Here is a 24,951-nt window from a genome sequence, read left to right as displayed (position 1 = left end):
TACTTAGAGAAAACAATTTTTTTAAAAATATGCTTAAGTAGAGAATAGAATTGCTCAACTTACAGTCAATTAAAAAGTAGCTGTTTTTTTAAAAATTTTTTTTTACAAAGAAATCAAACTTTTATTATTTCTTTAATAAAATTTGAAGAATCAGCGACTCTTAAAAACATTTCAGCACACTCAATTATTTCTTTAACATATATTAAGTTTGCCAACTTAATTATTTGTTTATTTGCGAGCTCATAAGTGTCATCAGTCTCAGAGTAATATAGTTTGGTCCAAAATTGCCAACCATCCAAAGTTCGCTCTGAATATGGATACATGTACTCTACTTGTTAACTCTATGACATTTGGCCTGTATATTTTGATATTGACTCTTGCACAGATCTGCAAAAATTAATTTGATAAAGGTTTGTTTTTATTTTCCGATTTTAGAATTGTGAGGAACTTAAAACATTTTTATAAAATTCCTTTTAGGAGTTTGCAAACCAGGTGATGTTATTTGCCGAGATGGAAGTTGTGTTGATGTAAGCAAACGATGTGATGGTAGGAATGACTGCCCAGAAGGAATAGATGAAGCTAACTGTGGTATATATTTGTTATAATCTTACTTTACTTTTAATGTCTAAATGAATAATCTATTTAGAAGTTTATATAGATTATAGCTACTTGTTTTTATACATATAATTTAAATGTTTCAAATGTGTGTCTGTATTGGTAAAATATATTATGGTTAAATAAATAAAAAAATAGTTCATAATATGATCTATAAACATATGAAAAAATTAGTTCTGATTTTATATATATTTTTGTTGATTAGAAATTTATTTCAGTTCCTTTTGTATCTTAAATTTGTCTTTTCATTTAACGTGTTTTTATTAATAAAATTCGAAAATACTTTAAAACACTATTTGTTTTGGAACTTAGTTCTTAGTTTTTTTTATGTTAAGTTAATATTTGATTAATAGTTAAATCAAGTATGGTAAGTATAAAGAAATTACTTTCTGTTCAAAATATAACTTCATTTTATTTATTTCTGAGCATTTATACTAGAGAGCCACAAATAAATGCTGGTTAAATACCTGTTTGCATTGCAAAATCCTGCATAGTGAAAAAAAAGTACATAAACTTTGTTCATCTCATAGGCGATTAAAAAATTGACTTTAATGCCAATCATGTTTCTTCTGCTTGAAGGGCTATAATGTCATTTTTTTTAGGTTATTAAGTTAGGTTTGAAAAAGTAATGCAGAACATGATTTAAAAGGAATATTATAAAAAAATTAATTTTATATACTAACATTCTTAAGCTTTTAAATTATAATCAAAAATTTTATATCATGATAATGTTTTCCTGTCTATAGATAATTTTTTTTTCAGGCTGTCAGTATTATACTCTTTTTATAATTTCTCTTTTGCCTTGTATTTAAAGTTTTCATTTGTAGCAATTGATCATTACTTTGAAATTTAAAATTATGTGAAGTTAGTAAGTATTACAACAAAATTGTGCATTTTTAAATTCCTTGTTTTGTAGAATGTCAGTCAAATGAATTCCGCTGTGGTGATGGTGCCTGCATAAATGAAAGAAGGCGGTGTGATGGATATCCTGACTGCAGAGATAGGTCAGATGAATCTAACTGTGGTAAGTATTTGTTTCAGAAATATTTTTAAAATAATGATCTGATGTATCAGTAAATTGAAGTTCCTATGTTTATTATTTTGCAATGTACAGTGCACAAAAAAAGAACCACCCTGAATAATTTTTGATCTGCTGATCAAATCTTCACACGCTAGGAGTTTTAGCAGTTTGAGAGGATGACCTCAAATATGCTTACTAGTTAGTGCAGCCAATATTTTAAGTTACAAAATCAGAAACAAATACACATTCTGAATAAACATTTTGTTTTTTGATGAATTAAGATTTCTGACCCCCAAAATATGATGGTGGCCACAATCTCGAAAAATATGGTTGCGATATTTAAGACAAAGAAGCAGTTCAAAGTTAGGTCCTCTTAATGTTATTTTAATTTTTGCACAGTTTTTTAATATCTCAAAACCTTTATAAATGGATTGAAAAAATTTTGCACACAATTAAAAAATCTGTTTATCTAAAATAATTCCCTGCAGAAAATAATTTTTAGTAAAGATTTATTATTTTATTTAATAATAGGCAAAAACAATTTGAATTGTAAGGTATATAATTTTTTGCACCATTTTGAAGAATATAATTTTACATGGACTGACTGTGGAATTGGCTAGTAACCAGCAGTAGTAGAAGAAGTAATTTTGCATGGCAAATCAGAAAATTTGAGCAAAATGGATCAAATAGTTCAAAGATCAAATTTTTAATACCCGATTGTTTTTTAATATGATGCCCAATAAAATTTAATTTGCGATAAAAGGTTTTAAAAAATTGAGTAAACCACATAAAAGATGTGTATTTAATGACATAGAATGCTCGCAATTAATACTGGAATATGGGACTTAAATGTTTTGATTTCTTATCAGTACTGTACTGTGATGGCTGAGTTTAGTAGCAAGCATGTTAAACATGAGTTTTAACTCATTTCTCCGTATTTTTATTATTACTGTTTAGTGTAATAAAAATTTTTCTTTGGCACTATATATTTTGTAAAAGTATTGCACTGCATAAATGGTATTCATTCAGATTTTAAGTTTAATCTGCAAGTCATCACTATAGTATTAGGACAAAGTTGCTTATTTTTCTATTCATTCAAAAATAAATAACATTTTCTTTTAAATTTGTAGATTATTTTTCTACAATGGGCTTTGATTACCTAACGTAAAAATTTTAAACACTCATTTTAGATGAATGTGCTGAAAACATGTTTAGATGCGGAGATGGTACGTGCATTGAAATTAAAAAACGTTGTGACGGACGTAGAGATTGTTTTGACCATTCTGATGAGGAAAATTGTGGTATGTTAATAAACACGCTAACATTAACTTCTTTATTTAAATTTTGTGAAAGTGATGATGCTTTGTGATACTTCTGCAAGAACTTCAGCAGTAGTATTCTTCTCAACCAACCTCTCTTGGACCAATTTTAAAAATAAGACTTGACATGTTTTTTTTAATTCTTCCTTTTTTTTAATTATTTCATTTTTTAAGTCTTTCTTTTAATTCTTTCTTTCTTTATATTTGTTGTTGTTGTTGCTTATGCCCACTTGACCAACAGAAGCATGAAATCAAGTCCATGCACTCATCCAAAGAGTTTCCAAAGCCATGTACTATTGCAGCAGTGTAGGAGACCAGGTGGCTCTTAAATGTGGTGTGGTGGCTCTTCATGAAAATTATTTGTAATCTCAATATGGACGATAATTATATTAAATTAAGAATAAAAACACTAAGATGCACTGCTTCAAAAGTTGAATAAAGAAAAATCACTGTTCCATACATATCAAACAATATACCTTTCAAAACAAGTATCTTAATTACACATGATTCTTTTTGCATTCGAATGCTACATTTTTTTAAATTGCCAAATATTTGCTTTGCATTTACAAAACAGATTGTGCTTTTCAAAATATGCTAGCTTTTTTACAATTTTTATTTACTTCTTTAATTTTATGAATTAAAAACGCTAATTTATTTTTTATTATTTTTAAACTTTAAGAGTTTCATTTTGTAAAAGTTTTATAGAAATATCTGTGTCCCATATTTCTTTTTTTCTGTGGAGTTATTGCTTTTTATATATTTATCTTTAGAAATATTCTTATTATTTCAATTCAGATCCCAAAACATGCAATGCAGGAGAGTTTAGGTGTAACAATGGAGAATGTATTGATGATTCACTTAAATGCAATCGTAATTATGATTGTAGAGATGGATCTGATGAATTTAATTGTGGTATGACCTCATTATGCTTTTTTTATTTTTTTTTATTTTTTCATTTTGTTTATTAATATTTTGTTTCTCGCATCAAATATATTTTTTGTTTAAAGTGGGAATAACTGTTTGAGTAAAGATCTCTTTTAAACTTATAATTTTTGTGACTTTAAGACAAATCTGTATAAGTTTTTGGCGTACTTTATGTTTATAAATTTTTAACTCAATCACACCTCTTTTTAAATAGTTTATTTCAAATTATTAACAGTCTTTATTTGTAATATCAATTATCAACTAAATAAATTGTTGATTTATCAATTTAAAAATTTTTTTTCGTGGGAATGTGTAGAACTGTTTTAAAATTTTTATTCAAGCTTTTATTAAATGACTACAAACAACATTAAACTTATGTAGCTAGTATACAAACATTAAACTTATGTAGGAAAACTCTTAAAAAATAATCTTCTTAAAAATGTTAACATGGTTGCTGCTTTAAATTTGTAATGAGATATAAATTTGGTTTTACATAATCAAGTAAATTATGATCCAAATAAGATCCTTGTATTGAAATTAAATTCTACTCCAGAACCTGTATTTTAGGCTTCATTTGTTTTAAGAATTAGATTTTCTTTTTAGTTACTAATGCTTGTAATTATTTTGGTTAAATTATTTTTTTTAGATAATTTAAATTTGTTAATTTTTTTTTCTTTATTAGAATTTATTTTTTATTATTTCTGCTTACCATTTAGTTGCTAACATTTGCATGAACTTTCATTAATACATGTAGAACCAAAATCTTGCCAACTTGATGAATTTAAGTGTAAAGATGGGGAATGCATCAAGAGTGAGTTAAGATGCAATCGCCGTTACGATTGCAGAGATGGAACGGACGAGTTTGACTGTGGTATGTCATCATTTCAAATTTAAAAAAAAATTTTTCCTTAAAAATCATTCAATGGTGTTACTAAAATTGAAACAATTGTCTTCTAATAGGACTTAGTTGTAGACTAGCTTATTGCAAATTAGTCTAAATCAAGAAAACTCTTTTGATTTCTGATAATACAAGATTGGGCCTCTTCATTGCTCGTGGGACCTATATTCTTCTTGCAGCAATTAATGTTTTTAGACTATGTCTGCCGGTTGTGTAAATTGTGTAAACCCTCAATATTCATATTTTCTTTAAGAAATGTGGCTTATTTTACATTATTAACCTGAATTTTAGGCTTCCTTTGCTTTTATTTAGATTTTCTTTTTCTGATGCTTTTAAATACTTTAGTTCAAATTTATTTTTTGTTTGATAATTTAAATTTGTTGATTTTTTTTCTTTACTAGAATTTATTTCTGCTTACCATTTAGTTGCTAACTTTTGCATCAACTTTCATTAATATGTGTAGAACCAAAAGTTTGCCACCTCAATTAATTTAAGTGTAAAAAGGGGGGAATGTATCAGGAGTGAGTGATTCTGATTTCTGATATTTTATGGGTAGAAAATAGTATAATTTAAGTCATAAATTGAGCCTCTTCTTCGCTTATGGGCCTTATCTTCTTCCTGTAGCAATTAATGTTTTTAGACTACGCCTGTCACTAGTGTAAAATGTATGAATTCCCGATATTAATTTTTTCTTTTGAAAAATATGGCTTATTTTACGACATTATTAGCCTGAATTTTAGGCATCCTTTGCTTTTATTTAGATTTTCTTTTTAGTTACTAATGCTTGTAGGTATTTTTATTAAAATTTATTTTTTGTTAAATAATTTAAATTTTTAAATTTTTTTCCTTATTGGAATTTATCTTTTTATTATTTCTGCTTACCATTTAGTTGCTAACATATGCATGAACTTTCATTAATACATGTAGAATCAAAGGCTTGTCAACCAGATGAATTTAAGTGTAAAGATGGGGAATGCATCAAAAGTGATTTAAGATGCAATCGCCGTTACGATTGCAGAGATGGAACGGATGAGTTCGATTGTGGTATGTCATCATTTTCAATAAAGATTTTTTTTTTACTTAAAAGCATAAATTCTTAGGTGTTAATAAATTTAAAACAGTTGTCATATATTATGACTCAATTGTTGATTAGCCCATTACAAATTTGTCTAAATCAAGAAAACACTCTTAAATTCTGATATTTTATTGGAAGAAAATAATACAAAATAAGTCATAAACCAGGCCTCTTCATTGCTTGTGGGACCTGTATTCTGCCTGCATCAATTAATGGTTTTAGATTAGGTCTGTCACTAGTGTAAATTGTTTAAGCCATCTATATTCATATTTTCTTTAAGAGATGTGGGATATTTTATATAACATTTTTTTAAGTCTTCCAGAGCATATTGTATATCCTTGTACTGCAGTTTTCTTCAGAATCCAAAAAAATACCTTTTTATTCTGTATAATTCTTTAAAATAAGAAAAGAAACACACCATTTTAGTAAATTACTAACAGCTAAATTTTAATGCAAAATTTTTTTTTTTAAAATTTTAAATTTACTTTTTGGAATAAAGTAAGTTCAACAGATTTGTGAGTTTACAAATCCTTGTTCTCTAATAGTTTGTAAATTGCGTGAATTTTAAAATAAAACTTTATAATTTTTAGAAAGTATAAACTAAAGTCAATTATTTTCAGAAGAAAACTTAAAAACTTTCATTCCATGGAGTCAAATGTGCTTTTTCTGCTGTAATTACAGAAGTTTTTTTTTATTTTTATTAAATTGCATTATCAAGTTGAGTGATCTATGTGTTCAGAAAGTGTGCAATTTGATATCACAGAAAATTTGTGTAAGCCTGTAGTTACAAATATTGTAAAATTATGATGCTATTTAGGAAACTAATAGGACTTAATAGCTATAAACTGAAAATTTTTTTTTAGATAGACTGAAAAACGTTTTGGGATGTTACATAACTACAGTGCTTTTTAAATTGACAAGAGTTAGTTATGACTAAGCTTTTCTGCTAAGCTTTAAATGGGATTTTATTTATTACCATATTTTTATTATGGGGTTAGTTAAAGTTTCTCATATTTTCCCGATTTGATTTAATATTTAAGAACCTGCTTATTACTTTTGCTTTCCTTTACAGGCAAGGTTTTTTTATTACATTTTAAATAACTAAATGATAAATCCAGAGAAAATACCCTCACTGTCTGAATTTATCTTTTAATTAATAAAATAGATTTATATGATTGATTGAAAGCATTGTACTATAATTTTTTATGTGCTATGAAAACTGCATTGATAGTGACATGCATACTGTCAAATGTTTAATTTGTTGAAAAGAAAAAATACTGTTTAGAAGTTGGAGAAATTTTCTAACTCATAATTATATAAATGTTACATATCTCTCTCATTTATATGGGTTAGTATTGACTTCTCATTTACATGAGTTTTGTATCTAACTTTTGCAACACTCAATATAATTTTATTTTGTTTAATGTTAATTCAAATTTCACAGTTTTACTCAGCAAGAAACAAAAAGCGATGTGTCAACTAAACATTATTTTAAATTCATTTTGAATAATTTAATTTCTGCATTTTAAACAATTACTTAAACAGGTATTTTAATGATTTTTTTTCCTTTTTTTAAAGCAATCTATGATTTAAATTTTTTTTTATTTATTGTTGCTTGAAGTTAGATGATTTGGTGTTTTGCAAACTTCTTATTTTACAGTAGCTTAGTGCATGTTGTTTTTATTGTCTTTTATTTCATTTGTAAGTCGACATTATTTGCCTGATAATTTTATTATTTGCTTCATAAATTTAATAACTATTAGGACCTGAACCACAGCAACAATGTTCGGCTTCTCAGTTCCGTTGTAACGATGGCCAGTGCATAGATAGTGTATTGAAATGTAATAGAAAATATGACTGCAGAGATGGTTCAGATGAATCTAATTGTGGTACGCTCTCCTTTTAATTTATGTTGCCTTAAACACCCATTATTTTTTATTGTTTGATTTTTATTTTGTTTTGTTCTATCTGTAAAACAGTTATTGAAGCTTGCCAACCTACAGAATTCCGTTGCACAAATGGGCAGTGCATAGATTTAAGTTTAAAGTGCAACAGAGTCTATGATTGTCAAGATGGTTCAGATGAAACTACTTGTGGTGTGTGGTTTGATAATTTTATTATTTTATCATTTACATTTTGTTGTTCTATCGTTTGCATTATTTTCCACTCAGATGCAACTCACCCAACTCGTAAGATATTCAAATACAAACCATTTATTTAAAGAGCTGGGAGCTCAAAACTTTAATGTCTGTACTTTAACTCCATTAATGTATATTTTAAAACAATCAGGTCACTAAACTGGCAAACAGGTCAACAAGGAGAACAACATGGAGAAATGTTCTAGAGGAGACCAAGGCCCACCATGGTCTGTTGTGTCTTATGATGATGATCATTTGCATGACATATAAAAGGGAATCGAATAAAATCCATTCTATTGTAACATGTGATGAAAAACTACATTGATGTCTATTAAATTTAGTTATAAAATCAGTAAGAAGTATACTTCCATTTAGAAAGTATACAGCTGCTTACTACAGCTTATTCTAGGAAGCGATATTTCAGGAACAGTTGTATATTTCAGTGTTGTTGTGAGATTAAGTTCATTTTGCTAATTATCATTTAGGTTTTAATTTCAAAGTTGGTATATCGTTGACAAAGTAAGAAGGGTTTTATAAAGATTCTTTTTTTTTTCATTCTTCGATTCTTACATATTGAAATAACAAGTCTTCAACTGCTGATTCCTAACGCAATTCTTTTTTTAAATATAATTAATAAATCAGGTAGTAAATACACGTATACATGAAATACTACTCATGATAGTCTCAAAGCGCAATAATCACGTTGTGAGCCAAATGGCTTTAAATAATGCTAGAATCAGTAACTCGGAAGTATAGGCACTAATGAGTTGCAGTATGAGTGCAACTCATTAGTGACTATACTTCCGACTGCACTATAGAGTGCACTATAGATCTATTGGCACCATAGATTAGCGCCAATGAGTATGAGTTAAAAACACCATCCATGTGTCGATTAATATGTTTAGTTTGATGCTTTCCCCCTCATCGAATAGTGTTTCAAGAAGCTATTACTAAAATAACAAAATGAGTGTTGACCAAATATGTAATAACAGTTGCCTTGTTTCAAGTACTTCAAACCTCATCACCATATTGCATGTAGTTGCATTTTACCCTGATTTGTCTCTCTGCTACTGCAATTTTTCTTTTTCTGTTTTTCTTTTTTTCTCTCTCGGCTTCTGTGGTTTTTCTAATTTTGTTCCTCACCTTCATTTTTCATTGACAACTTTAAGTTTTTGTGTTTCTTTACATTCACGTTTGGCAAGTCTTTAAAATGGGCGGCTATTTTTGAAGCGCTTGAAACATGTTGACTGTTATTTCATATTTGTTAATTTCTGAAGCAAATAGAGTTTTCGATCAGGTAAAATGCTTATTTATTTCTCACGTATAATGAATAATTCTGTATAGTCATAAAGAGTGTTTTTTTTTATTTTGGAAGTATCATTTATAGTTAAATAATTATGACATCATATTGAATTAAGGAAAACAAGAAAAAAACTAAAAGTGTTTGAATATGAAAAAAACACTTTAGAATTGCCTTGATTTATTAGAAGTGTTTGAATAATCTAGGTGCTTCTTATAATTATTCATTTTATTATCATTATCCTTTTGTAAATACAATTAATTTAGCCACTGTGCTCGTTATATTCTTGTATTACAACAAAGTATTTTACTTTGTTTAATTAAGCATTGTTTGTCTTTATTAAGCATTTTGCTTTACACCATTACCTTATGAAATTTGAAAAAAGTAATAATTTTTATTTTAATTGTAATTGTATTTTTACCAGCCTGACCTGGTAACATTGAGAAAGGAATTAAATTTATAATAAACTAAATTGTATTCAACTAAAGCTGGATGAGAAATATGTGTAATATACCCTGATAAAAGACATTTCTTTAACTTTTCTTATTTTTTCTCTAGCTCGCTGTCAACCCTCAGACTTCCAGTGTGGTGATGGCTCTTGTGTAGACTCCCAAGTTCGTTGTGATGGTCGAAATGACTGTCCGGACCGTTCAGATGAAAAAGATTGTGGTATACGTTTATTTTTAATATTTTTATGAAGTCTTTTTTTTTATATTATTTTTTTATGGAGCTCTATATGCATAGTCTGATTACGAACATTTTTTACTCTACAATAGTGAAATGGACTCTGCAAAAAGTGTTGCTACTGTTTTCGTATTTAGAAGATATTTTAATTAAAATAGTTATAATTTAAATACTTTTCATTTAAACTTTATTTAATTTTAGATTTTGTTAAAATTTTTTTATTTTTCAAATGGAAGATTTAAAAAAAAAAGTTTTTAGGCAGGAATTTTTATAACTTAATTTTTGAGTTTATATCATATAATTTAATTATATTATATAAAGTATTACTATGAAAATTGACTATATTACGTTATGTATCTTTAAAACTCCTGATGTCTTTTTAAGAACATGCTTAAAGAGTTGAGTAAGTTTCTTAGATAATAGATATTTCAAAATCGCATTTTCATTTCATCAATTATTTTCAATAGGATGCACACCTACTCAGTTTCAATGTAATAATGGCGAATGTCTGGATAGCAGATCTCGTTGTGATGGTATACCAGATTGTGATGATGGTTCAGATGAAAGAGACTGTCGTAAGCAATAAATATTTATCGTTGGTGTTATTGTATTCAGAAAACTTTGTACTTCTTACAGATTTACTGGAAATGCAATATTGTTTAAAAAGCCTGAAGTCAAATCAGGACTAATAATTGCAAAGATAATGAGTTTCCTTTAAAACCTATATAAATTTTACGTATGGGGGAAAATATGAGATAACCTGAAAACAAATCTTCTTTTTTCAAAATCTTTTTAGTTCTGAAAGTATCAATTTTAAAGAACTACAAAGTTGGAGAAAAAAATATTTTAAAGCTTTAATTGATGTTCTTTCAATATGCATAAAATAATGAAACCACGTTTCGATAATTTAAAGTAAATTACACATTTTAATTTTCTATATTTTTAATTTGCAAGTGTTTTAAAAAAAGAGTTTACCATTTTTCTTTTGACTATTTAATAATGGACTATTACAGTTTTTTAAACAATGATATTAGGGTTTAGTTGAATGATATTACTTCAAGCTTTTATGAACACAAATAATAGAAAGTAAAGTAGCCTAAATCGGAATTTTTTTTCTTCTGAAGCTTAGTATCTTATTTAAAGTCATCTAAAAAAGCATTCTGCAACTAGATATTTTTTCTTTTTTTTTTTACTAAAAATGTTTTTAATCTATATAATTTAAAATTATGATCAACTTTGATGACTCTTTATTTAAAAAGTGATTTATTTAAATTTTATTGGTTTGTTTAAAATAAGTAACGATGAGGTGGGATTTAAAGATATTTTTCATTGCTTAAAGAAGCTGTGCATTGCATGACTTACATACTTTAATATTGCATGGCTTATTACTAAAAATTTAACATTTCTTATCCTATCTACTAACTTGATTTATATGCATTCTTATTTTCCTCTCTAACTTTTTCTACACTTGCTAACATTTGAGCAGAAGATTGTGATGCAGATGAGTTCAGGTGTGGGGATGGAAAGTGCATTGATGATACTTTCCGTTGTGATGGTTTATATGATTGTGCCGATTACTCAGATGAGCAAGATTGTGGTAAATTTTATTTAACTTCTATATATAAAATTTTAGATTTGTGATATGTCTTAATTTGAAATAAGTTAAAAAGCTTCAAGGTCATATCAAATTTATATATTGGTATTGATTTTCATTGAATTGGTTGTTGTAATATATACAACATAATATGAGAGTTTCTGTAAGAGGAATAATTTTTATCCATTCTTAATGTCAAATTGTGTTTAAACACAATTTATAAAATATTATTTCCAATTTAATGCATCGCCATAGCTTGTTGATTTAGCATAATATAGTTTTAGTGGGGTTCTTAGGTATGATATGATGGATGGCAAACAAACAACTTTAAAAACTAAATTATGTTATGTTAATTAAAAGTAAATGATATTATGTTATGCAAATGCATTTCATAAAATTTTTTACTGGTGCTGAACACAAATTTTCAATTAAATTTCACTCATAGAACACCTTTTAAGTGATGTAAATAAAACTTAAAATATTTCTTTATTTAGCGCAATGCTTGTTTTTGCTGTATCAACCTTAGTTTTTCTATAACATTCTTAAGCCCAGAAGAGAATTATGAATAACCTTGTATTTAGCCTTTAAATTATATATGGAAAATATTTTGAAAAATCGAGCTTTGTTTAAATGATTAGTAGAGATTGATTATTTTTTGTAAAATAAAACAAAAACTAACTTTTTTAAAATCATAAATATTTTTAAACTAATAATGAAATTTTACTTTTTAAACTTAAATTGGAATACTACCTAAATTCATGAGATCCTGTACCACATAGCAAATATTTTAATAGTGACTATTAAATAAGTATCTTGTGTTAAAATCATCAAACAAGCTAAATTTTAGCTAACAACATAATATAGTTCCTGCTTTACCTTACATTTATCTGTTACTTACTCTTAACTCACATATTGAAAAACTCTTGTAAAATGTATGCAAGTCTGATGAAGCATTTCTTTAAAACTGCTTAAATGTTGCTAATAATAAGAGCATGAATATTTCTATCTTTACTAACTAGTTTCTTAATTACTCTGCTGTACAATCTTTTCTTGTAACTAACCATTTTCCACAAACATCTCTTTTTCTTTCATAACCTTTAGAAACTCGGCTATGCCGTCCTTCTCAATTTCGTTGTGTTACTGGTTTATGCATTGACAGGGCTAAATATTGTGATGGTCTTCCTGACTGTCCTGACAGATCTGATGAATTGGACTGCTGTATGTAGTGGTTTTCATAAATCAAATCATATTTTTTCAAAGCTTAATCTTTGTTTGGTAATAATGTGTTATTAACATCCTTAATTCTTTAAACATTGATTCTTTTCTTCCTCATTGCAGGGGCCTGTCAGCCTGGCCAATATGTATGTGCGAATGGCCAATGTATTGAGCGAACACAAAGATGTGATGGAACATTCGATTGCAGTGATTATTCTGATGAATCTGATTGTGGTTGGTTTTTCATTTTCTGATTCTATGATTTTCCTTTTAAGTTCTGCTACTATCTTTTGAACTTAGTATGTTAGGATATGGTGAAAGTTTTTACTAATTTTAGCACTACTTATAAAAGTATCTTAGTTAAACAAGCAGTAGTGTTTTAATCTAAAACAACAATATCTTAATTAAACTTGCCTCGAAACATTTTATCAATGAGGTCAACTATTAAGTCAGTTTGATTTTTGCATTTATTGGAGTATGAGATCTCTCCTGAATTTAAATACTAGACTTTGGCAGCTTTTTCCATTTTCCTGATCCTGAAAAGAATTTTCTTAGTTTAATATATTAAAGAAAACTCCCTAAAATCTTTAAAAGTTCCTAAGTATATCACATTAATTTATGATTTTTTTACTTTGCTTATTGTTTAGTTGAGAAGTAAATAAGCAGTTATTATAAAATTATAAAGTAAAATTCTAATATAAATTTTTTATACATGATATACATTCTAATATATATATATATATATATATATATGCATGCANGACTGTTAAGTTAGAAATATTTGAACCATTTCAGTATAATTATATATATATATATGAAAAAAAGGTGATTATAATTTTAACACTGTAATTCTGCTTATATGGTAATCAAAAAGAAGAATGATGATTTATTAATTTAAATTAAACAAATCATATTTTTTGTTCAAAAAATAAACATTAATTTTTATCTAGCTTTAAATTCATTAAATTTTTGTTTCTTATTTCAGCCCCAGAAGGTGGTGTCAATATTAAAGTTTACCCAGAAAGGCAAAGTATTAGACAAGGTAAATCTTTTTGTGACTTTTCAGATTTATTAATATGAACAAAGGCATATCATTGGTATTGTGCCAAAACTACTGATATGTCTTTGGCCACTTTGTCTTTTGGCAGAGTTGTGGTTTGGGCAAGATGCCAAGATTATATAAGTTCATGTTGAAACTTGATATTTATTAATTTCTGAATTTTCTAGGGAGAGAGGTAGTATTCCGTTGTCGTGATGAAGGAACTCGCAGGTCCCCTGTCAAATGGATACGTGCTGATAACCGAGCGATGCCAGAAGGCAGTTCTGATAGAGGAGGTCGACTTACAATGCCAAACATTCAGCCTGAACATAGTGGTGTTTATATTTGTACTTCTGCTAGTACCACTGGAAGCTCATCTAGTTCACAGAAAGCAGCCTTCCTTACAGTACAACCATGTAAATATGCTGATTATTGTGACCTTGCCAGAATTTGGGGTATTCGTCGCAGAATTAGATAAGGCTCTGGGGATTATTTTTTCTAATCGGAAGAATTTGTTTTATTTCATCATATACGTTTCACATAAATTGCAATTGCTTATATATAACTGCGTAGACTTGATTTATGCTAACTTATTATCATTTATGAAAGCTGCATATTTTATTTTATAATTTAAATATTTCCTAATATATTTTGAATTTTTGAGCTTTTTACTAAGTCCAATTATTATTTTTTTTTGTCTCAATGCGATGACGAGTATGCTTTATATTTACAGTATTATCTGTAATTGAGCTTATATTTTTAACTGCTTTTGTGTTCCTAATTGAGGTTACTTTAATAATTCCTGAGGATTTATTTGCTTTGAATTTAGGCTTACAGTATTTTCTCCTGGTTGTGAGATAAATATTTATTGAATTAATATGCCATTTACTTTGCACTGGATATTTTTTTCCCAGTTTATGTCCAATTCTCTCTGATTTACTGCACATATTAATGCTGCAATTTTATTACCATCATGTATTCTGTTTGTTTGGTTAGTTATTAACTATATTTCTTCATCTAAAAATGCCTTTATAACTAAACTATCTGTGATATTTTGTCATTTAAAAAATATTTTTATAAGAGTATGTTTTTAATGACTTAGTGCTTCTATAAGCCCATATTTGCTTCCTTAAGCTCAAATTTTTAGAAAAAATATTAGAAATTTGTTAATTTACATATTAAATATGAATGTTTTTTTATTTACTTAAAAATTAACTTAGATTATATTTGTAAAGTTGTATGTCAGGAATGTAGATTGCATTTAATACTTTTTACTGGTTAACAATCCTTTGAGCATTTAAAAAATTTTAAATTTTATTCCACCCAATTTCCTTGTAAAAATTGCAATACTTGAATGTAGCCAAAAACTCTAATTTTAAAAAACTTAGTGACATTTTTTTTTATCGTGACCGTTAATTTACATGAAATATTTCTTGCTCTTTGAGAATGTAATAGTATTTTAATGACTTATTGACGCAATAAATGCACTGGTCAATAATATTGACTGTTTTATTATAATGAATGTTTCCTGGTATGTGCTACTAAAAGTATCTAACTAACTTCTATATGAAAAAGTAGAAAAGCAGGAATTAACAGATTTTAATACTAATATACATATTTTTCTATTACTTTACTAATATCGTGGTGGTGTGTTTATAATCAATTAGTTAAAGTTGCTACCAAATTGATAGCTTGACAAATGTTTTTTTACTGAATGATTATTCAGCTTTGCTGGTGTCCATGTATTAACAACTGAAACTTGCTCTGTAGCTGTTCCTTTCTATGGAACGTCTTTTCCACATGTAGAATCCAGCAATGTCGGAGGTAAAACCTTACTTTTAAAAGTAAGCTTGTTTGTAAGCATGCTTTATAAAGCATTTTGTATTTTTGCATGACATCGATGTCCTCAGTTGTAATAATTGCTTTACATTAGTGCCAAATAAAGTATTTTTTTATACTTTAGTTTCTTTGTCATTGATTTGACTTCTGTACATAAAACTGACTATCTATTTTTTCTCTGCATGTCGGGTCTTGGACTAATTGGATATGGTTGCATTTTTGAGTCTTTGTAATTAGACCAATTAAATGTAGATAAAAAGCATGACATCCTGTAGTTAATAGTTCTTGTAATGTTTGCATGTTGCTGAAATACCAGTAAACTCAATCTGTGAAATATCTGGCATGTCATTCTATAGTGATATGAATTAATTTCCAGATGACATTTCCAAAATTTTTAATGAAATTTTTTTATTATTCTTTTAATTTTTTTTATAAATTTTAATCAAAATTGTCTAAAACATTTCTACTAATATATATATATATATATATATAAAATATATATAACCTTTTTGAAGAAATATGCTCCACAATATTTAAGAGTGTCTTGAGAAGTAATACCTTAGGTCGTACATGTTATCCATATTAGCTTTGTGAATGAATACATACAATTTATAAGGGTTTAATTGTTAAAATAAAACTTTAAGTGAATAGGTTCAAAGCCATATTTTAACCAGTAACATAAAAGTACCAATTTATGAAGTAGATTATGTTAAATAGTTGTTTTAAGCTTAAAAAAAACAGTTAAACAAAGTGCACATATTACTTCATAATTTTTGTATATCAGTTTTATGGATATATAAGAATAAACATTTAAGATTTCGACTATTCATGAATTACAAATTTTGAAATATGCATTCGCTTTACAGTTCTCGACTAAGTATAATTTTCACCTTCCGTCCAAGCAGCATCTTAAAAGTATCATGAATTATTCAATAAAATCCTTAGTTTGTTTTGCATATTGAATCAAGTTGTAAATGTCAATTAAAGACTATCCCTTGTTATATTTTTTATTGAACTTCAGAATTTTTTGTGAGAGTTATAAATTAATCTAAAAATTTCCGTTCTATGCACATTGAATAATATGTAGCAGTTTATAGTCAATAGCCAGGATTAATTTAAAAAGCTCAGAGTTTAATAAAAAGAGTTTATGTAAGAATACTCGTTGTCAGTTTTTATTTATTTAACCTTATTTAGCAGTCTTGTTCTTATTGTCAGTGTTTTCTTTTAATTCAAATAGGAGAAGATAAAATAGCTTTATTATTCTTTTGTTTAGCATAATATAAAAAAATTACTTATTAGCTTTTTTTAGCGAAATATCAAAAAAATTCAAAAGAAATTGTTTACTTATTAAAATAAAAATGCAAGATGTGTAACTATCTAAGCATCATGCAACTAACCAAGTTATTAAAGAATTTCTGGCATTATTGCCTCATAGAATAATATGAAGAGATTGGTTTGTTATGATTCAATTATGAAATAATAAAATTCAGGTATCTGAAGGCTTAAATAATTTACTTAAATTTCTGTGTATTTAATAAGGATATAAATAACTACACTTTCTTCGCTTTCCATAGATAAATAATTCTTTTTCTTTTATTCAATACAAAATTAGTTATTTTCAAGAATTTTTTTTAAAATTTTTCATCCTTACTTATCTTTATTATATCCTATCTATTACATTTTATTAAATCTGGAATGAAAGAATGACTTTCTAAATTTACTTTTCTCTTCTTACTGCTATCCTCCTGTCTGGATAATTGGTAAGCTCTGATTCCTTCAAAATTTATGAGAAATTTGTAATAGAAAACCTATAATTCGATGTTGCAATAGATAACCTATGTGATTTAAAATGCATGCTATCGAATGAAAATTATAATCCCCTCCCATTTAAAGCAACATTTTAAAGGTTGTTATGTAGGTATTTATTATCCCCCCACTAATATTCCAAGTGACCTAATACATTAAAACATGATAGTTTATTTTCTAAGTTATACCAATGAGTTATATAAAAATCTTTCATTTATAATCTTCATAGAATTAAACTCAATTGTTCTTTGGTATAATATATTTACATTTAATGTACTCTTCATTAAAATCATTATGAAATAATCTATTCAAAATGATGGTGCAGGATTATTTTTATTCATTTGATATGACAAATATATCTAACCAGATTTTCATTAGGTTCCCCCTTTTTATTTGAAAGAATAAAATTGTAAACCAATATATGTTCAGAGATGTCAACTTGCTCCGGACAGTAAATAAAATTTTTTGAATGGTAGTTTATTAATGTGTGATTCTTGGTTAAAAAAATTTAATTTATCAGGTTTTTATCTACCACTATTTAATTCTAAATAATTCGAAGGGTTATATGATTCGCCACTTTTTTTCTGTTAAGTCATGCTACACTGTTTAAGAATTATGCAAAATTAGTCAAATATTTACAAATTTTAGCTTGTAGTTGTTTACCATTTTTAAAATTTATATGGCGCATCCGGAGCGTTTGGTATCTCTGTATGTTTAGTATGTGTATAAAAATCATAGCAAATGCTCATAATTAAAATTTCTTGTGTGCTACTGTTAGGTTAAAGTATTGCAAATTACTTTCATATATATGAATTTATCAAGCAAGCAGTTTAATTTAAATCTGTTTAGGCAAGCACTTGTTATATGATCTTCATAACTTTTAAAATTTAAATAGCAAGAATTGGATTTTATATTAATAAATAAAATTTTATTGATGTTAATAATGTTGTACAGTAACTGACAGAAATAGAGTAGTCATTCTAAATCATGCTTCATTAAAATTTTTGTAGCCCATATTGTTTTAAAAATAAGCACCGTTTATAAATTTAGTTTTTAGGCTTTGTATATTTTATAGAGTGTTACTAGAGCAGATTTTATTGAGCGGACGAACTATATATATATTTAAACAAAACTGCTCTGCATTTTTTCCAATTCTTTTTAAAATTTAACTATAGTTTAATTTTAAATAATGTACAAATAGTTATGTATTCAATGAATACTTTCTTTTAAAATTATAGAAATTATACAAACACTTTATAAAAGGATTTTAAGTATATTCTTTTCCCTCTCAGATATTTTTCATCTGTTATATTGTTAATTGTTTAAAAAATTTTAATAAACAAACCTTTCTTAGCCTCTAGTGATTTTTAAATTTTAACATTAAGCAAAAAAAATTAACTATGACTTTTACTGAACGTGAAAACAATGCATTGAATCAGACAAGTGTAGTGTGCAACTTAAAATAGTTGAATGTATTATTTTTTGCCCACAGTGAAATGTTTTTTGCCTTTTTGTTACATTTTCAAAAAACACATTTTTTGTGTAACAAATTAAATTAATGCAAACTTTTCCACTTTTTTTCGAGTCTAACATTTTAAGAATTTTGGGGGGAAATTTTAAAGTCAACTATACTAGGTAAATAAAAGGAAATTTTCAGGTAAGCCCCACCTGAAGCCTTGTTTTCAGAATTTAGCTTGCTTTTTCTTTGTATTTCATTTCATCGTAGTTACTTGCATTATCCAACAAAAACTTAAAATACGTTAGGAGAATATTTGACTGAAGGAGATCAAGCGAGCATGAGACTAAATTAAGAGACTAAGTCCGTAAAATTTTTGTTGTACAAATTAAGTTTAAACTGTTACGTACAATAATATCAAATTTCAATGGATGTATGGTTGAATACGAACTACTTTAAGGAAATAAACACATTTAAAATAAAACATTTAAGTTGCACAGTTAATAACGAAAGTTAAATATTATAAAAAATTATAATTTGTTAGTTAAATTTCAATTTCCCAGATTGAACAAATATTTGTAAAACTCTATTTTAATCTGCATTTGGTTTTTGTCTAAGTTATAAAAATTAAAATCTAAGTCTTAAGTTATAAAAATTAAAATCTAAGTCTTAAGTTATAAAAATTAAAAATTGTCATAATTTGGTGAGTGATTCATTTTTTTTAAAAATTATTTTATTGAGCTGAACTCTAAAAGCCTTTTTTCAAATAAAATGGGCTATAACGGAATAGTCAGATAGTTAGGATGTTTGTCATTGTTAGTGTTAAATTTTTACCACCTTTAGGTTAACCAGATCTCCTTAATAGTAAAAAGTCACCACACTTATCTACGGCTAGATTATAAGTGTATACTTGCATAGTTGGTAAGGAAATGTGAGCTAACTTTACTGAAAAGTTATATAGTTTTTATTTTATTTTTGGACTGTTAAGTTAGAAATATTTGAACCATTTCAGTATAATTTATAATGTTTCATAAAAAAATTATACTAAGAATATAATGAGTAACGTTATTATATATAATTATATAGAAACACCTTAAATGAGATCCTGGGACTGAAACTTAGGCATGACTTGATACAAAGAAACAAGTTGACTTTTTTTTTATTGTTTTGGTGTAGCTTTTGTTTTTGACCATCTAAAATGTGTTTTTGTAAAGGACGGCAGAATATTCTGTAACGATTGTGACTGAAAAAAAGTTTTAAATCAGCAACAAGAAGAAAATATTAATGATTTACAGCTGAAAATTCATTTGAGACTTGATAGAAGATGTAGTCCACCTAATATAACAAAACTGTATTTAGGAAATGTTAGGAGTTGACTCTGCCCAGTATTAACTTATCCTATGGAACTATTTTCTTTTAAAGATAGCTTAGTAAAGAAGTATATATTTTTGGAATGAATGGATTTTTAAATTTTTATTGCGTTACATTTTTGCCCTTTGAATTGGAATAACGTACTCTTACTATAAAAAAGAAAATCATCTATTGTAAATTTTTTTATTTCATTTTGTATATAACTTAGTTAAGTATTTTATTTAATTTTTAGTAATTAAAATTGTTCTATATGATATCTTAGCTATTGTTATTTTTATCATTTTGCCTTAATATTCATTGATTTGGTAGATTCAATTGTTTCTGATGGTGGAAAAGTATTGTTTCTGATAACAACAAATGAATTAGTTTTTCGTATGGATATTGTATAATATTATAAAATAATTTTGCTTTATTTTTTACTAAACTCTTACTATTACTGTTGCAGATGTTCCTCCAACATCTCGTCCAACTCGACCACCAGGAGCATGTGCCCGGTCTGAAGCTACATGCCAAAATGGTGACTGCATTCCTTGGACTTATGCATGTGATGGAGATTTCGATTGCACCGATCGATCTGATGAACTTAATTGTGGTAAGTTTTAAGACAAAGAGGGAGAAATAACAGATAGAGAAATTATTGAATCTAAATAATATATAATGATAAAGTTTATTTCATTATTAAATCTGTATTATAGAGTGCTTTGCAGATTATTTCCTCTCAATTTGTTTCACCAATTATAACCAATTTATTTCTTCAGCAAATATAATTAATGTTTTTTGGGTTATCTAGTCTCCAGTATTAATTGAAAATCTTTGGTAAATAATAGAAATTCCTAAAGCTAGAAATATGTTTATAAAATATTATTTAATTTTTAAACAAATGTTACAAATCTGTTAGTCAATTTTAGGTTTTCTCTATAATTTCCAGATTTAATTTTAAACCTTTTAGTATGTCATAGGTATTCTTAAATATAGGATAAATATTTTAAAAAATTTTATTCTTTTGGAAATATTTTTTATATTGAAATAAACTTATAAAATATTTTATTTCTTTAAAATATTTTAGATTTTAAACTTTTTTATCACAAGATTTAACATAATTTTAACATTGGTAACATAATTTTAAATTTTTCACCAAGCTCTTAATTTTTTTTTGGAGCTTTATGTTATGCTTTTATCAAATATATTTGAATTCTGGTTGACAAATTTATCAATCTAGTCAAATTATTCTAAATAATTATAAAAAAATATGGATTTTTGATAAAATGCTATTTTTCAGTAAAATCGTAAATGAAATTTTCCAAAAATGTGTTAAATGTTTAATAACTATAAAAATAGCTTTCCATTTTATTCTATGGGTTTTGTGTTCCTTTAGAGTTTCTATTAACTTCTCTCTACATGTGCAATTCATAGAACTCTTTACTTTCAGTTATATTTTTGTGAAAATTTTTTTGAATGTGATACAGATAATTGTCTTCCCATATGGTTGTAATTCTAATGCATACTAGTACTGTAGCTGTATTTATAATATGAATTGGTTGTTTTTTTTAGATTATCAATATCAGTGTCAGCCTAATGAATTTCAATGTGACAATAAGAAATGTGTATTGAAAGTTTGGAGATGTGATGGTGATAATGACTGTGGAGATAATAGCGATGAAAAATCATGCAGTGAGTATCAATAGTCTCATTCAACGCATGCATTTAACATATTTCATTACTTCTCTAAATTTTTACTTCATTATGTCTTATTTCTTTCATTTCACTTTTTGTTTGCAGTGATCACTGCAAGTTTAGTATTTGAGAATTTCAGATAAATGCAAATTTTGTAGCTGCAGTATTAATATTTTTAATAAGATTATATTTTTTGATTTAAGTACATTAAAAGAAAATAAATTTTTGTAAAACTATATTTATGGTTTAACGTTTTTTCTTATTTTATTTGTAATGCTAACTGGAAAATGTTTGCCATTATGATTTGCTAAGATTGTAACACAAAAGATTTAAACCCAATTATATAAGCTGCTATTCTCCATAAACCATACTAGCTTTTTAGGTGTAAACAATGAAATTTGCATTTAACAAATTTCTATAACCAAGCAATAACTATTGATTTTTTTCATTATTTTCTAAAAGGTTTAAATTTTCAAAAGCTTAACAAACCCAAATTGATTAAATTGACTAGTAAGTAATAAATACTTAAATTCATATTTTGTATTCTTAAGTATATGTAACGAAAAATTTAAGTATTTTGATCCTTTCCTGACTAATATTGCCATATTCCGTAGGTAAGTTTAAAGATAAGTGAAATTATCAATGCATAAAACACATATTTCCATAAAACACAAAGCCTCAGGTTTAAAGGTTTGTGTTGAAAATATTTTTCTGTATTTTGAATTCAGTTTCTAATACTACAGGATATTTCATACACAATATTGTAAAATTTTTAAGTGAAATCTTTACCTTTCTTTGTAATTCATTCAATTTGTCCTATAATTTATTGCTTTTACTTAACTAACTTATATGGGTCATTTCTAGCGTTTCATTAAATCAAATTTCAATATTCTTAATTGTTATGAAATTTTTAAAATCTTAATAATATCACCTAATTCAAAACCAGGATTGGCATTTTGTTCCTAAGAAACCTATTTCTTCCAGGATACTGGAAGAAATAGCCTACTAGATTTTACTAGATTTGCCTACATAATTATCTGATTTACCTAATATTGTTCAGCCATTACTCTGAATACATTGAGCCTATTTAGATTTGACCAACTCATCACAGATAGGACTCATATTTAGCTATCCGATCATATCTAGATACGTGAGGCAAATCTAGATGTCCTAATCTTTGCTGAGTGCATGTTTTTGTAGGAGCATTGTTGATCTTCTTTTAAGCTGTACAGAAGAAACCAAGAAAAAACTTTTGTTATTAAAGATTCTTTTTTAGTAGCAATTTTTTGTATGAGAATGAACTCTTAAGTATTTTGAAATGTTTAATTTATTTTACCATTTGTTGCGGAATTTTTTTTTCTTTTCTAGAGAACAAAACAGAATTATTTAAGGTTTAAATGATGCAGATATGTTAATATCTTTCAATTTCATTCGTTTTAGGTCCTAATCCTGCTGGCTCCCCTTGTAGGTATGATGAATATAGGTGTCTATCTGGAGACCAGTGTATTCCTAAAAGCTTCCAATGTGATGGAGAATTTGACTGTCAAGACAAATCTGACGAAATTGGCTGTGGTAAATAACAGAATAATTTTACTCGTTATTATTCTATTATTTATCCAGTTTTCATGTGATGATGAAATTCCTTTCTTGTAGCTTCCCCAACCATAACTCAACCTCCACCTGAAACTTTAACAGTTGAAGAAGGTGAAACAGTGACCATTGTTTGTACAGCAGTTGGCAACCCAACACCTATCATTAGCTGGCGTTTGAACTGGGGAAATATCCCACCTGGACCCCGTGTATCTGTTACTAGTGAAAATGGTCGAGGAACTGTTACCATTAGAGATTCCAGACAAAGTGATCAAGGAGCATGGAGTTGTGAAGCTATTAACAGCAAAGATAGCGTTCTGGCCATTCCTGATACTGTTTTGGTTGTGAAACGTAAGTCATTGACTTCAGTTTGTCGTGGTCCATAGTTTGTGCAGTTGAAATTTTAAATTCAAAATTTGTAAAATATTTCCTTTTAAATCAAAGAGAAATCTAGGGGAGGAATCTAAAGTTAAAATAAAAAGACTTGAGAAACCATTATAAAGTTCTGATATATCTGAACAAAGATGTGTCATTCCTGATGGTCATCATCCCATGGTAATCTTAGATTTATACCCTATAAGTATTGAATATTGGATTCTACCCAAATTATCTCATGAATGTTAGGATTTTAGTTATAGCTTTCTTTCTATAAATGAGTTGTCATGATCTTGCCAATTTTAATTTTTTATGTTAATTTTTAAATATGTTTTTATTTTCATCAGAGTACAGTTAATTATAATTTTTATATTTTTATCAGATAATGATGCAATTTGAAATATTGGATTACAGTTTACAAATTTTTTTTAATGTTATGGCATTATCACTGAAGGCATGTCTCGAAGTTTGTACTGCCTATCTAAAATTGTGAAGTGTAACATAAAAGAGAAACTCCCCCCCTTATTTATTACATAACTGGTAAAAAGATTTGATTAATTTTTAAATTACCCCAACACCTATTTGGAACAATGAAAAGTGACCATGTATCTCATCTCATCTCATCTTCTTAACTAAAAATTGGAGATTCCATTCTGGCTGGTAAAAACAATTTTTTTAGTATATTATTTGACTATCCAATATACAATTAAGTGAGGACGACTGAATCATGTAAATATTTCTGTTCTATTCTTTTTGTTGAAACTTCATTTATCATTTCCTCCAATGTAATGTATTGTATCCAAATTGAACTAAATATCTTATTCTTTTTCTATTTTAGCTAAAGCTGGAATTTGCAGACCCCCACTTTTCAATGAAAAAGCTGCTGTATCTTCTGACTGCTTAAGATGTTATTGTTTTGGTGTAACAGAAACTTGTTATAGTAGCAGTCTTCATGTTACTTCTGTTAGTATATACATTAAAAATCTTCAATTAGATATTCATTTACGTTTTTCATTTA

General features: G+C 27.0%; 1 protein-coding gene across 1 annotated transcript in view; it reads left to right on the top strand.

Moving 5' to 3' along the window:
- Positions 1 to 24,951, top strand: part of LOC107443077 (terribly reduced optic lobes) — a 279,864-nt gene that overhangs the window by 187,894 nt on the left and 67,019 nt on the right. Inside the window, exons 24-43 of the mRNA XM_071186443.1 lie at positions 478 to 588; positions 1,532 to 1,639; positions 2,827 to 2,937; positions 3,751 to 3,867; positions 4,634 to 4,750; positions 5,705 to 5,821; positions 7,616 to 7,741; positions 7,832 to 7,948; positions 9,849 to 9,959; positions 10,442 to 10,549; positions 11,461 to 11,571; positions 12,670 to 12,786; positions 12,907 to 13,017; positions 13,769 to 13,825; positions 14,011 to 14,238; positions 20,740 to 20,886; positions 21,846 to 21,965; positions 23,409 to 23,540; positions 23,622 to 23,909; positions 24,772 to 24,896. Of these exons, the coding sequence (XP_071042544.1) occupies positions 478 to 588; positions 1,532 to 1,639; positions 2,827 to 2,937; positions 3,751 to 3,867; positions 4,634 to 4,750; positions 5,705 to 5,821; positions 7,616 to 7,741; positions 7,832 to 7,948; positions 9,849 to 9,959; positions 10,442 to 10,549; positions 11,461 to 11,571; positions 12,670 to 12,786; positions 12,907 to 13,017; positions 13,769 to 13,825; positions 14,011 to 14,238; positions 20,740 to 20,886; positions 21,846 to 21,965; positions 23,409 to 23,540; positions 23,622 to 23,909; positions 24,772 to 24,896 (2,579 nt within the window). The remainder of the gene's footprint in view (positions 1 to 477; positions 589 to 1,531; positions 1,640 to 2,826; positions 2,938 to 3,750; positions 3,868 to 4,633; positions 4,751 to 5,704; positions 5,822 to 7,615; positions 7,742 to 7,831; positions 7,949 to 9,848; positions 9,960 to 10,441; positions 10,550 to 11,460; positions 11,572 to 12,669; positions 12,787 to 12,906; positions 13,018 to 13,768; positions 13,826 to 14,010; positions 14,239 to 20,739; positions 20,887 to 21,845; positions 21,966 to 23,408; positions 23,541 to 23,621; positions 23,910 to 24,771; positions 24,897 to 24,951) is intronic.

The sequence above is a fragment of the Parasteatoda tepidariorum genome, chromosome 10 (assembly GCF_043381705.1).
Source record: "Parasteatoda tepidariorum isolate YZ-2023 chromosome 10, CAS_Ptep_4.0, whole genome shotgun sequence".
NCBI lineage: Eukaryota > Metazoa > Arthropoda > Arachnida > Araneae > Theridiidae > Parasteatoda > Parasteatoda tepidariorum.
Note: the sequence above shows the minus strand (reverse complement) of the source record. Positions and strands in the feature narration are given on the sequence as shown.